General features: G+C 34.2%; 1 protein-coding gene across 3 annotated transcripts in view; it reads right to left on the bottom strand.

Moving 5' to 3' along the window:
- LOC127951225 (astrotactin-1-like) overlaps positions 1-15,421 on the bottom strand; it is a 263,118-nt gene that overhangs the window by 146,779 nt on the left and 100,918 nt on the right. For all 3 annotated transcript variants that reach the window (XM_052549027.1, XM_052549026.1, XM_052549028.1), the window contains one exon: positions 1,212-1,296. In XM_052549027.1, the coding sequence (XP_052404987.1) occupies positions 1,212-1,296 (85 nt within the window). The remainder of the gene's footprint in view (positions 1-1,211; positions 1,297-15,421) is intronic.

Here is a 15,421-nt window from a genome sequence, read left to right as displayed (position 1 = left end):
CTGCCGTCATTCAAATAATGAAAACATATTGCCGTAAACAGGCACCACAAAATAAACAATAGAGCACAATATGAATTGATAGACTTTTAATTTAATCTACCTGATATAAAACAAGGCCCAATTAGCTATATATGAACATTTGCAAGAAACCGTTTAGGAAATATCTTGGCACTCTGAAACTTAAAAAGCATTTGGTAATGGACTTTCTTTCTCCTCCACTAAGTGTTAGAGTCAATTAAAAACTGTTCACACCTTCACAGCATGGCACAAAGGGAATAAGCACATCCAGTGCTATTCCACTCCCCACACAGGCAATCTTCCTGATTGTTCCAATTTGATTTTCTAATTATCGGATCCATCTCACCAACCGTCATCACTCCCATCTCCCTCCCAATTAAAATGCCAAGGATTTCCTCACCTCCAAGTCTTAATCAAACTGCTCCAGAGTGACAGCCTGAAACCCATATGAGCATGTGAAACTCTCCTCAGGGAGGGTCTAATTAACTTCAAACACCTTAAATACGAGTCTTTCTGGGATTAGAAACTTGTGCTCCTAACATTTAAGTGTTTTGACTATATCTAGACTAAGAAGCAAAACACTCTCCCATTTTGTGCCATTCTCTTGTATTTGTGCTTTATTCATCTACAGTATCTGTTGACTTGAGAAGCAGCATTTTCGTTAGACACACTCAGATTTTTACATCAGAATAAAGATACCATCTGTTCGGATGCAGTTAATCTCATATTCAATCCTCTGCTAAAATATCTGAGGGCAACAGCAAAAGTTTAAACTAAAAAAAAGCCAAACTAAAAGAAGTATTTCAGAACTATTTCAAAATAGTTATTTTCTCTTTGATCGTTTGAATAGCGGTACTTGGATATGAGGCACGCAAGTGGCAAAATAGATAATTTCTTATGCGTGTAACGAAATTTAAAATGCACAATACATGTATCTCATTGGTATACTGAAATGTAAATCACTGTCACGCAAAGCTAAAATGACCCAGAGCTTCACCGCACTAATCCCTTTTCCAATTCCAGAGGAAGAGCATCATGCAAAAAAAAGTTAATTAATTCAAACAAGCCAATTTAATTTCCCTACAGTGCATAACACCTGGCTGGCTATCGGCACAGGAGACTTTTTTACTACAGATAAGAAGCACGGCCAACTTCAAGGTGGCAGATCCCTGATTGTATGGTATGGTACTCACCCCTGATTTGGGCCCCATTCATTGCGAATGCACAGATGCTTATGCACAGGGTCCTTCATGTACCCATCGAAACAGAGACATTCTCCTGCAAACAGACATAAAGTACATTTAAACCATCACTGAGAAAAAAAACATTATTACTATTATAAAATTGTGCTATTGTAAGAAGTGATTGTCATGTGTCCCTGTAGGATGTTAGTTAGGATGGCGTGGTGCAAAATACTATTGTTACTACTGTAAATACATGATCAATTTGTATGGGACTTCCTTCAAGCACTTAAAAAAAAAAAAAAAAAAACTGTTAAAAAAAGAAATAAAAAAAGTTTTTTTTTTTTTTTTTTTACTAACTTGCTAGATGGAAGTCTCACTTCTTTCAGCATCTTGCTGATTTCATGTCAATTAAAAAAGTGAAGAAAGACTTTTAGAAATGTGCCTGGAGACATTTGTTTTATTCTATTCTGTTGTGATCCATCTTGCTTTTTTCAACGCAGAGAAATGGCTTTTATGAAGATTTCAGAATATTTAAAATGTTTCACTGTAGCAGCCAGAGTTTTTGCAATCTTTTTTTGTTTGTTTATTTATTTTTGCAACTGCAATTAACATTTTTCTTCCAGTTCAGTTTGATATTTTCAGGATATGGGCATATGGACCATATTTTACATTATATTACCAAAAAAAAAAAAAAAAAAAATACATTATGACTAGTCTCTGAAGATTTTTGAAGACATACTGCTGCTGCACAAATAGCATACAAAATAACCTGTAGCAGATCTTTACAGGTGGAGCTGGGGAAGGTTGGAAAGTGCGCTGCTATATGCAGCCATTTAAATTTAAAGCAGCAAGCTCATTGGCTGTGTATGTAACATGAACCAGTCAGACTGTGCCAAGTCATTTCATAAAAGAACTAGGCATTAATTTAAAGAAAGAAGTATATTATCTTCTCTTCAGTTTATTATTAGTCAATAAATTCTTAGTAAATTCAACAAGTAGGATGATTGTCACACACCCAGAGGTGTATCCGGCCACGGGGTCTTGGGGCAAAATGGCAATAAATTGGACAAAAATGCCCCTGCACAAACAAATTAAAACTATTACGTCTGTTGCTAACAAAGTGTAAATGAATAGAAAGTGTTCTGCATTAAATTAAGATTTGCTCATGTTGCACCGTATTTCATTTTAACCGTTTTTACAGTGTTGCGCATTATAACCAATCACACACAATTCTGTTCAGCTTATAGATGCAATGGACGTTCAGATGAGTCATGGCTGAAACTTATCAGCTTTGTTCTGCAAATTATCTCATCATAAACAACAAAGTGCAGATGTATGTACAATGTAAGTAAGGGATTTATTTTGCAGTGAATACAGTTACAATGATTATAAATTATAAATTATAAAAAATAAAAAATAAAAATATTTTTTATTTTTTTTATTTTTGAGAGTGTGATAGATCAAAATTTCCTGTTTGAATAACCATGTGAAAGAAATGTTATATAATTATACAAACCCAATTCCAAAAAAGTTGGGACACTTTTCACAAATTGTGAGAAAAAAGGGAATAGAATAATTTACAAATTTCATAAAATTATATTTTATTCACAATAGAATATATATAACATACCAAATGTTGAAAGTGAGACATTTGGAAATGTCATGCCAAATATTGACTCATTTTGGATTTCATGAGATCTACACATTCCAAAAAACTTGGTACAGGTAGCAATAAGAGACCGGAAAAGTTAAATGTACATATAAGGAACAGCTGGAGGACCAATTTGTAACTTATTAGGCCAATTGGCCACATGATTGGGTATAAAAAGAGCCTCTCAGAGTGGCAGTGTCTCTCAGAAGTCAAGATGGGCAAAGGATCACCAATTCCCCCAATGCTCCAGTGAAAAATAGTGGAGCAATATCAGAAAGGAGTTTATCAGAGAAAAAAATGCAGAGTTTGAAGTTATCATAATCTACAGTGCATAATATCATCCAAAGATTCAGAGAATCTGGAACAATCTCTGTGCGTAAGGGTCAAGACAGGAAAACCATACTGGATGCCCGTGATCTTCGGGCCCTTAGACGGCACTGCGTCACATACAGGAATGCTACTGTAATGGAAATCACAATATGAGCTCAGGAATACTTCCAGAAAACATTGTCGGTGAACACAATCCACCGTGCCATTCACAGTTCCTGGATAAAACTCTATAGGTCAAAAAAGAAGCCATATCTAAACATGATCCAGAAGCGCAGACATTTTCTCTGGGCCAAGGCTCATTTAAAATGGACTGTGGCAAAGTGGCAAAGTGGAAAACTGTTCTGTGGTCAGATGAATCAAAATTTGAAGTTCTTTTTGGAAAACTGGGACGCCATGTCATCCGGACTAAAGAGGACAAGGACAACCAAAGTTGTTATCAGCGCTCAGTTCAGAAGCCTGCATCTCTGATGGTGTGGGTTTGCATGAGTGCGTGTGGCATGGACAGCTTACAAATGTGGAAAGGCACCATCAATGCTGAAAGGTATATCCAAGTTCTAGAACAACATATGCTCCCATCCAGATGTCATCTCTTTCAGGGAAGATCTTGCATTTTCCAACATGAAAATGGGGATACACATACTGCATCAATTACAACATCATGGCTGCTTAGAAGAAGGATCTGGGTACTGAAATGGCCAGCCTGCAGTCCATATCTTACACCCATAGAACACATTGACACATCATAAAGAGGAAGATGCGACAAAGAAGACCTAAGACAGTTGAGCAACTAGAAGACTATATTAGACAAGAATGGGACAGCATTCCTATTCCTAAACTTGAGCAACTTGTCTCCTCAGTCCCCAGACGTTTGCAGACTGTTATAAAAAGAAGAGGGGATGCCACACAGTGGTAAACATGGCCTTGTCCCAACTTTTTTTGAGATGTGTTGATGCCATGAAATTTAAAATCTTCTTATTTTTCCCTTAATATGATACATTTTCTCAATTTAAACATTTGATATGTCATCTATGTTGTATTCAGAATAAAATATTGAAATTTGAAACTTCTACATCATTGCATTCTGCTTTTATTCTCAATTTGTACAGTGCCCCAACTTTTTTGGAATTGGGTTTGTAAATTTGTAAAAAAAGATTTAATTGAATTGTAATCACTTTAAATGCAAATTCAGTCCAATAAAACATAATTTATTAGCCTATACATGACACCCATGTCTGGCTTTTGCCTAAAAAAAAAATGGTTTATGATGTTTGTAGTTAATAGATTTGACTGCTTTTAGCCTTACCCTGGAGTTGGTCCACCCCCCTGCCCGCCTATGGGTACACCTTTAATTTAACTGAACTGTGTGGTTGATAAAAACTGACTCACAGAGCATTTAGTGTTTTAGGCTATTTCGAGGTCATTTAGATGCAGGAGGTTGTGTTTCCTGAACCTCCAACATTTATTTTTTAACCCTTTCAGACTAATGTGTGAAGCAGCTGTGAACATAAAATACCATTTTGACCCCAGGAAGTAACATGACTTCACCTGTACTTAGCCATTACCCCCTTTGTATTTACACCATGCCCTGATCTGAAGTCTAATCGTCTCTCTGTAGACAGATATTAATTCACCTCCTTCAGGTTCAAGTGAAAATGACCTTATTATCATGTTTACATTAATATGGTGATTCTCCAACCATGCAGTGCTATAAATAGGTGCTGTTGTGTGTGTTGAGGCATATATGCATGCACAGCAGATTCCCTGTGTCAGCCGTCTTCAGTAGTGCTCACGGCTCAGACAAGTCTAATCACTCTGAGTTCAGCTGATCAGTCTTGTCAGGCCAAACCGCAGGCATGTCGGTCATGATTTGGGTTCATGGGACTGATGAGGCTGCACCCTGAGCTGGACATGTTTGAGCAGACTGATCCAAATAAAGGGGGCACAGATGGAAAATGGTGTTGCTAACATGGATACAAATGTGTTAGGAGTGGGAAGAGAATATATGTAAAAGGCTAAGGAAAACATCTGGTGACATTTTGTGCAAAGCAACAGTCATCAATATGCTTGCACAATGTCAGTGATTGTGTTGACTTCTTACGTCATACACCCAGAGTTCTATTAATGCAATATATGTGACCTTAAATTGTGCATTATGCAGACTAATATTGGATTTGCAAAACTCCTGATGCTCTAACAAAAAAACAAAAACAAAAAAAAAACACAAAAAAAGCAAGTGAAGTGTATAAGATGCAAACTAAACAATAAGCTATTAAATATATTTTTAAAGAAATTACAAGTTATTTTACAATGCTAAATACAGTACATTAATTATGATAGATAAATATACAGTTGCTGTATTCACAGTCTACTTTTGTCTAATGAAACTTTTGCTAAACATATCGATATAAAATATTGTAAACCTATTTTAACGGTTTTAAATTCATTTTAAATATTTTTTTTAAGTTTCAAAATTTCATTGTTTTATTGTTGGGATTAATTCTAATTATTTATTATATTTTAATTAACTACTTATTATTTAATTAATTATTTTACTTAATTTTACGTAAAGCACTTTGAATTATCATTGTGCAATGCAATTAAACTTTCCTTGAATGAGCCTTGAATACAATACTTTTCAAAAGTTTGGGGTCAGCAAGAGCTTTACAAAAAAATGTATACTTTGCTAAATTAATACTTTTATTAGGCAATGATGCTTTAAATTAAAAGTAACTTTAAAGACATACAACTACAAATATATACATATACAACCCATTCTCACTCCAAAGGCGTCAAAAACCGAAGCATGGTCAAGCGCCCCTAGCGTCACGTTTATGACGCCAAATGTGCCTCTCGGCGTCGAATATCGAAGCACTACGACCTTCATTGCTTTCAATGGGAAACTTTTGGCGTCAGAATTCGACACGAGGACATGAGATGTTTATCGCTATGAAATCACGTGCAAGAAGTCTCATTCAGCACACATCGCGATACTTGCTATCAGTTCCACAGTTTGGGTGAGTAGTCGTATATACGCTCTTTTAATGCCTTTTATAAAATGTATTCTGTCTTATTTATTAATCAGAATAGTGCCATATGTTTAATCGCTGTATTATATCGGTCATCCGCGGCTGTCTTTGAGTTTCATTGCGTTTAAATAAATGAACACAGCTGCTAATTAGTCTGATTAAACTGTATCTGCCACGTGACGTGCCATAGACCTTCGAACAGTTTTATATTATTATTAATTTCAGGATCAATGATGTAAGTTGTATTTGTAGTAAAATCATGGTAATCACGACACTTACAATAGTAATAAATGAAATGTGAAGTTAAAACACAGTAAACAGGACATTAGTAACTGTAACTGTAGTTTTACTATGGTATATTAATAATCAATACAACAATACAATAATCACCAAACCAGCTATGTTTGTATCACTGTAATGTTAGTGTTTTTATGTGCTTTTATATGACAGATATCACAGTAATCATATGTTCTGTAGCATGCTTTTAATACCTTTTAATGTAAATCCAAAAAAAAAAAAATCTAATTAAAAATAAATAATAAAACATGCATTTTTTCCATCTTGCAGTTCTTTCATATCAGTTTATATTTATATATATATTTATATATTATATCTAAATATTTTGCTCACAGATCATTATTAACATTCTGTATATAATTCAATTTTATTTACTCTCCCCTTTTTATTATTTTTATTTTTATTTTTAGCTGAAAAGACGTAAAGGCAGTCAGCCCAGAGGTGTTTCTGGAGAGGGATTCCTTCAGAAATGGAGAAGACAGAAAGCTGCGGAGGCAGATATATGCAGCAGTAAGTCTGTGATAGTTTGTCCCTTTTATCAAACACTCCTGCTGTTATAATTTGTACAGCATTTGTTGTTTCTTAAACTGTTGCACTGTCCAAATACCCACACTTGCCATCTTTGCACTTGACCACTTGATTACTTATTTGATGTCTTTCCTGTATTTTGCCTAGTGTTCAAGTGAGCATGATGACCACAAGTGTGTGTCGAACTTTTCATGACCTGATGACTGTGTTTCCCAATCCTAACCCTGGAGAACCCCAGCACTGCACGGTTTTGGTGTCTCTCTTATCTGCCTTGGAGTCTTCACTGATGAGCTGACATCTCAAATGTGCAGTGTTGGGGTTCTCCAGGACCAGGATTGGGAGCCACTGCCTTATGGGACACTTACGTGTTTACAGAGATTTTTAATATCTAATTATCAATATTTCACTGTTACTGTACATTGGACAGCTTCCCATGACCTCTTGTGAGATCTCGGCAAAAAGTCTGATGATTTATTCCAAAACATGATGCATGATGGGATACACTAAGCTTTGTATAGTGCTCCGGAGCAGTATTGGAGAGGTTTAGTGTGTGTTAAGGACGCTGTGCTTTGGCATTATTAAGACCGGGGACAGTCTCGTTCACACACTGTCATGTACACACACTCTCAAGTGGCCAAGACTGCAAGTGTGGGTATCTGGACAGGGTCAAAGTCTTAAAAATTATCCCTAAACACATCACAGTCTTAATAATCCAGTTTAACACTTGTATGATATTGTACAAGTCCCAGGACGGTCTCATCTGACACTATCATAGAATTCATATGACTATAGCTTGCTATTAATTACTTGCTTTCAATAATGGATGCATTTAACATTTAATTATACAGAGGTGTAATGTACAAGTTGCACGTAATTAATAATATTTCCTTCTTTCTGTCTTACAGGATTTTTTGCAGATAATCCTAATGCTGTTCTTCTTTTTCAGGTCTAAAATGTCAAGCTCAACAGCTCACTCAAGAGCCAACCCTCACAAACCTTCCTAAAAACTAAAAGAGCTATTACTGAGTCTCAGCGAATCTTGCCATGATCAGCTCTTCCCAGGTACATTTGTTTAGAATATTTTTTTTAATCAACATTTACTCCTCAAATGCTCTGGTCTGAATCTTACTTTAAATTAACTTAATTATATTTAATGAGCAATATTAATTGCACACAGAGTAAGTAGAGATTATCTTGTTTCACAGAAGAGAAGGAAGACCAAGGAAATGATTTGCTCAGGATGAGGAATGAAGATGGCCATCTTGAGCCCAAACAAACAGAAGTCCTCTGGTATGTGTGTGTTGAAGCAATGCTGTGTTATACAACATTTTATGATGATCTCTCACAGAACTGGTCATGTCAGCCTTGATTTCTTTTTTTACTATTACAATTACAGCATGTTAGCAAAGTGTGACTGGACATTTTTAATATTATGTTTTTAAAAACACACCACCTGTTTTAAGAGTAGACAAGTATCATGAAATTGGTTTAGTTGATATAAACACCAATGTACATTATTTCATTGTTTTCTAAATGCTATGTTATAAATTGTGAATTGATAGTGGATTGGTTTGAAGCCAGGCCTTACACTGCACAGACTAAAATAAATTTGTGAGAGAAGTCAGGAACTTTGGAGAAAGATTCTAGAGGGAAAAAACACATTTACTGCAACAATAGATGAATTCTAGAGTCTCTGAGAACTACACATGCTAATGCAGTCTCATGAGCAAGACCTTTGCCTCTGTAACTTTTTCTTAATTCTTTAATTTTTATTGCAGTATTTTAATTTGTACAGATGATCTTATCAGCCAAATGAGGGGTTTTGACCAAGTGATGCTCTTGAAAGGAGTGAAAGAAGAGGATGTGCTAAATTCTCTTCAGAGAAAAAGCTTCTCAAAAGGTCTCAAAACAGCTTGAAGAATGGTAAGTGTACAGTACTACAAGGGTCATAGTTGCTCACACTGCTAAAATCACACAGAACATAAGCTGAGCTCTCTGTCCATTAAACAACTTCATCTGGATTGCTTGTTTCACTTTGACCAGGTCTGGGATCTTAGGACTGAGAGATCCTCTGGCTGAGAACAAGCTACACCACATCAGTGCTGGATATCAACCACAAACTGTTTCCAGACACGAGAGAAGAAGAACACGATGGGGAGATGAAACCAGTTTAGATGTGATGATGGGAATCATTATTTTCTGGAACAGTATCTCATGTCTTATATGTATTACATGATCTGTATCAAAGTTGCCTGGATGGGACTGTGTGACTTTTAAGGACATTTCATCACTCATCTGTGTGAACTTTATATATGAGGTTAATGTATTTTTGATGATAATTATTTTCATTGAATCTTATTTGTCTTGATGCTACTTTATCAACTTTATAGTCTATGCTTCAATAAAATGAAAATGGTGAATATTGTGTTCTGAAGATTCTTGGTAAATACATAATTTTACTAGGTAGGATCATATGTGTTTATTTTAGACTTGGAAAAAAAAACATATTAATTATTGGGATTATTTTTTTATTTAAGACATAAACATTTTTGATCGGATTAATAACATCTGGGACATCAGTACACCAGAAAGTATTTTTTTTTATATTTTAGTAACAAATATGCACATTTTTTAGTGAAATAAAGGGAGTTACGAGATTAATTATTCTGCATTACAAGATGGTGCCATGGGCTTTATTGTTACAAACACTTGAGGGATAACTGAGAATGTAGCAGGAATGATCAATGTGGATCTTGTACTGCATTAAAACCAAGAGCAGGCACATTACTGATGTCCAGCACCTGAGGAGCAAGATACTGGGGTGAGGAGTTTTTACACTGATTTTTGCTAAATAGTTTTATATATATATATATATATATATATATATATATATATATATATATATATATATATATATATATATATATATATATATATATATGCATGAATTTGTCCTTGTGTAATAGTGAAGTATCACAATGTGTATACATTGTCCTTGATTACTGCTTTACAGGTGGGGAATAGATAAAGGCAAGTTGTTGCAGGTTCATCCATTATATTTCTTGCCATTTACTTCAAAAATCAAATAAATAATCTATTATTTTAATTATTAAATCATTTCTTTCTAATTTTTCAATGTTTCATCAGATGGCCTCACAATGTCCTGTCAAAAGGTATAATAGTCATGATGAATAGAATAGAAAACAGAGGACTATGAAAACTGTCAGATATAAATGTGACTCAGCTCAGTTTGTTGTCCATGATGAGGAGAATACATATATGTAGGTTTTACTGCCCTTCTACCCCCAGGGGCCCAGTAGCACCCCCCGGAAGAGCCCAAAACTGTACTTTTCAAATGGCTGTAAATCAGAGTCCAATTAACATATCAAAGAGAAAATGGGCAGGATTATTACTTATGCTATGCTGATAAAATAATGTTGAGCTCAGTTTTCAGAAATAAATGGAAAGCTGACATAAAGGCATTTTAAATATTGCTCACTGTAAAATACCACATTTCAGCCTGCCTCTCAAATATATCATAGAGGTTTGCACAATAAACATATTTAGATATCCAGTTTTCCTTAAAATAAATAATTTATTTCGTTTCGTTAATAAAAAGTTTTAAACTACATTACCCACAAGCCTCCGTCGTTCTATCTATGCAAAGGCAACACTAGGGGGCTGTTTTTTGTAGTTCATTGAAGTTATGCTTAGGGTTAGGATTAGGATCTCGCTAAAGATGTCATTTTTGTCAAGATAGCAACACTTCATTGTTGACTTAATATATTACTAATGTGATGATAGCAGCAAAACATACTTTTTAACATGATGCGCTGTTTAATATGGGTTAAAAGATAGTCCAACCACAGACTGTCCTGAAAATTCATAGCCAACGACATCAAAGCTGAGCAGCGGTGTCACACTTCCTCATCCATTTATGACCGATGTCTTTCGTTTTTCGGCTGAAGGGATAGATTCGGTTAACAATAGATTAAGCTTGCTACTTATTAGATTCTGTTTTATTAACGTCTTCACCTTCCTCCGTTGTTCAGCTTGACAAACATTGGGCAATATTGATGTGCACATGCCCAGCAGTCGCAGTTGTATCCAACAGACAGATTCCTCTATAATAAATATAAGACACATTTTTAAGATTTGTATTTTTTTTTTTTTGACCAAAGACAAATATATTTACTAATCAAATGACGTGCTTCTAAAATTTACATTGTATATTACATTGTGTTTTAAAGTTAAAATTGTTCACATTTGTGTTTCTGTGATTTACCATTCTCTACCATTTGAACTCTAGGAATAAAAACTGAAATTATAAATGAATGAATGAACAAATAAATACATAAAGCATAATAAACATGCATATTTTTGTAAGGATCTTCCATTATTTATTTATATGTCAAACTCATTTAAAGACAACATGCCCAAATTACTACACTGCATCCTCTGTCACCAAGCTCGTTTTTGCCACCATAAAGAATAAAAAGGCAGTTATGTTGTAAACATTAACTATTTTCAGTATGCAAATGGAAATGCTTTTATTAAAAAACAAAACAGTAAATACAGTATGTCTTTCAGAGAACACTGGAAAAAGTGTTGTGACCAAAATGTTATACAACACAATGTAAATGTTTCAAACTCACAAAAAAACACATGCATGTCAAGTGTGCAATATATTTTTAATATGGAGCGCTATTTTTAACTATTGTTTTCATCACTGGTTCTGTAATGTATTCATTATGAGCTTATAATTAAAACAAAGTTACATCTTCTGCAAAAATCAAACCACTCTAATCACTGATCCAGGGACCATTTCTGTGTGTGCGGGGGATAAAGAGTTAACGACGTGAGTCCTTGTGCATGATGGAGCTACAGCGTTATCCTCAAACAATCCTGTAAGACAGAAAGGAAGGAAATATTAAATTACATTCAACTTATACATTACACTGTGTTTTGTTTAGACCATAAAAGCAGCCTCTGTAAAGATGCTGTATAATTAAATGTTAAATGCATCCATTATTGAAACAAGTAATTAATAGCAAGCTATAGTCATATGAATTCTATGATAGTGTCAGATGAGACCGTCCTGGGACTTGTACAATATCATACAAGTGTTAAACTGGATTATTAAGACTGTGATGTGTTTAGGGATAATTTTTAAGACTTTGACCCTGTCCAGATACCCACACTTGCAGTCTTGGCCACTTGAGAGTGTGTGTACATGACAGTGTTTGAACGAGACTGTCCCCGGTCTTAATAATGCCAAAGCACAGCGTCCTTAACACACACTAAACCTCTCCAATACTGCTCCGGAGCACTATACAAATCTTAGTGTATCCCATCATGCATCATGTTTTGGAATAAATCGTCAGACTTTTTGCCGAGATCTCACAAGAGGTCATGGGAAGCTGTCCAATGTACAGTAACAGTGAAATATTGATAATTAGATATTAAAAATCTCTGTAAACACATAAGTGTCCCATAAGGCAGTGGCTCCCAATCCTGGTCCTGGAGAACCCCAACACTGCACATTTGAGATGTCAGCTCATCAGTGAAGACTCCAAGGCAGATAAGAGAGACACCAAAACCGTGCAGTGCTGGGGTTCTCCAGGGTTAGGATTGGGAAACACAGTCATCAGGTCATGAAAAGTTCGACACACACTTGTGGTCATCATGCTCACTTGAACACTAGGCAAAATACAGGAAAGACGTCAAATAAGTAATCAAGTGGTCAAGTGCAAAGATGGCAAGTGTGGGTATTTGGACAGTGCAACAGTTTAAGAAACAACAAATGCTGTACAAATTATAACAGCAGGAGTGTTTGATAAAAGAGACAAACTATCACAGACTTACTGCTGCATATATCTGCCTCCGCAGCTTTCTGTCTTCTCCATTTCTGAAGGAATCCCTCTCCAGAAACACCTCTGGGCTGACTGCCTTTACGTCTTTTCAGCTAAAAATAAAAATAAAATGGGGAGAGTAAATAAAATTGAATTATATAAAGAATGTTAATAATGATCTGTGAGCAAAATATTTAGATATAATAAATATATATAAATATATATATAAATATAAACTGATATGAATGAACTGCAAAATGGAAAAATACATGTTTTATTATTTATTTTTAATTTGATTTTTTTGGGGGGGGATTTACATTAAAAGGTATTAAAAGCATGCTACAGAACATATGATTACTGTGATATCTGTCATATAAAAGCACATAAAAACACTAACATTACAGTGATACAAACATAGCTGGTTTGGTGATTATTGTATTGTTGTATTGATTATTAATATACCATAGTAAAACTACAGTTACAGTTACTAATGTCCTGTTTACTGTGTTTTAACTTCACATTTCATTTATTACTATTGTAAGTGTCGTGATTACCATGATTTTACTACAAATACAACTTACATCATTAATCCTGAAATTAATAATAATATAAAACAGATCGAAGGTCTATGGCACGTCAGGTGACAGATAGAGTTTAATCAGACTAATTAGCAGCTGTGTTCATTTATTTAAACGCAATGAAACTCAAAGACAGCCGCGGATGACCGATATAATACAGCGATTAAACATATGGCACTAATTTGATTAATAAATAAGACAGAATACATTTTATAAAAGGCATTAAAAGAGCGTATTTACGACTACTCACCCAAACTGTGGAACAAGTATCGCGATGTGTGCCGAATGAGACTTCTTGAACGTGATTTCATAGCGATAAACATCTCATGTCCTCGTGTCGAATTCTGACGCCAAAAGTTTCCCATTGAAAGCAATGAAGGTCGTAGTGCTTCGATATTCGACGCCGAGAGGCACATTTGGCGTCATAAAAGTGACGCTAGGGGCGCTTGACCATGCTTCGGTTTTTGACGCCTTTGGAGTGAGAATGGTTTGACATATATATATATATATATATATATATATATATATATATATATATATATATACGTATATATATATATATATATATATATATATATATATACGTATATATATATATATATATATATATATATATATATATATATATATACGTATATATATATATATATATATATATATATATATATATATATATATAAACAGTTGTAAAGATATACAATTATTTACATTGTTTTTTCAATAAATGCTATTCTTTTGAACTTTTAATTCATTAAAATGATCAACTTCCACAAAAATTTTAAACTGTTTTTAACATGAAAATAACTAGAAATCAGCATATTAAACTGATTTCTGACAGATCATGTGACACTGAAGTCTGGAGTAATCGCTGCTGAACATTTTTATTTGGCATCGCAGGAATAAATTACATTTAATATATAATGAAACAAAATCATTTTAAATTATAATATTGTTTCACAGTATTCTATTTCGGTTTTAATATATAATAAATGTATAAAATACACGCAATAAACTTCCAATTACTCTACGAAAAGTATATTTGTAAAAAAAAAAAAGAAAAAGAAAAAATTGACCCCTTGCCGGTCATAATTACTTAAATTGATATATGATCATTGCACATTTTGGCAAGTCAAGCATAAGGTCTAGCACTACTATTATTTGCATAGTTATAGTTAATTATTTGCATAAAACTGAAATTAAACTTGTACCATAGGTAATAATAGCGTTGTTATCAATTCAAATGAGATGCAGGGAGTCTGTATGACTCTAGGTGGTAAATGACAATTTTGCTAGCAAACATGTACCCAGTGGCTCTGTGATTGAGTGATCAATGAGGATATCCAGCAGGTACTCAGCCAGAGCTGTATGCATAAGAAATACATACCGTGTTAATTTATCTCTTCACAGAATACATGCAGAAGCAGATAACCTATACTCTATCATTTATAGCCATTTATTGAAAATTGTGGATATTTTGGGCCATTCTCTTGGGTATTGCTGCAAATGTTGCTAATTAAAAACCCAACAGGAAGTACACCAAAAAAAAAAAAAAAAAAAAAGATCTAACTTTTAAGCTGATACAATCAAAATTTTATGTGGAAGTACTCCAATGTTCATTTATTCAGTCCTGTGGTGTGACATTTCTACATGACAGAAAGAGATTTGCAGCATTAATAAGCACAAAATAAGTCAAAGCTTTACTTATTTGCAAGTATGCAGCATATGGAAGTTGAAATGTTGGAAACAACATGTCAAAATCGTTTAATAGGTTGAAATTGTACTGCTGTGTGGCAGAAGTGTCTTTTAGTGTGACATGTTATACTCCATCTTATCTGTTTTACAAATGATTCTAATTTTATTATAATTAATTATTGTGCATTCCGGTTTCAAAACATGAAATTAATTGAGAGATCATTTTGAAGCTCAAAATTGTGAAACGAAATGTTTCGAAATGTTA

This window comes from Carassius gibelio, chromosome B2 (assembly GCF_023724105.1).
Source record: "Carassius gibelio isolate Cgi1373 ecotype wild population from Czech Republic chromosome B2, carGib1.2-hapl.c, whole genome shotgun sequence".
Lineage (NCBI taxonomy): Eukaryota > Metazoa > Chordata > Actinopteri > Cypriniformes > Cyprinidae > Carassius > Carassius gibelio.
The sequence above is the reverse complement of the archived record's forward strand: the minus strand, read 5'-3'. Positions and strand labels throughout refer to the sequence as shown.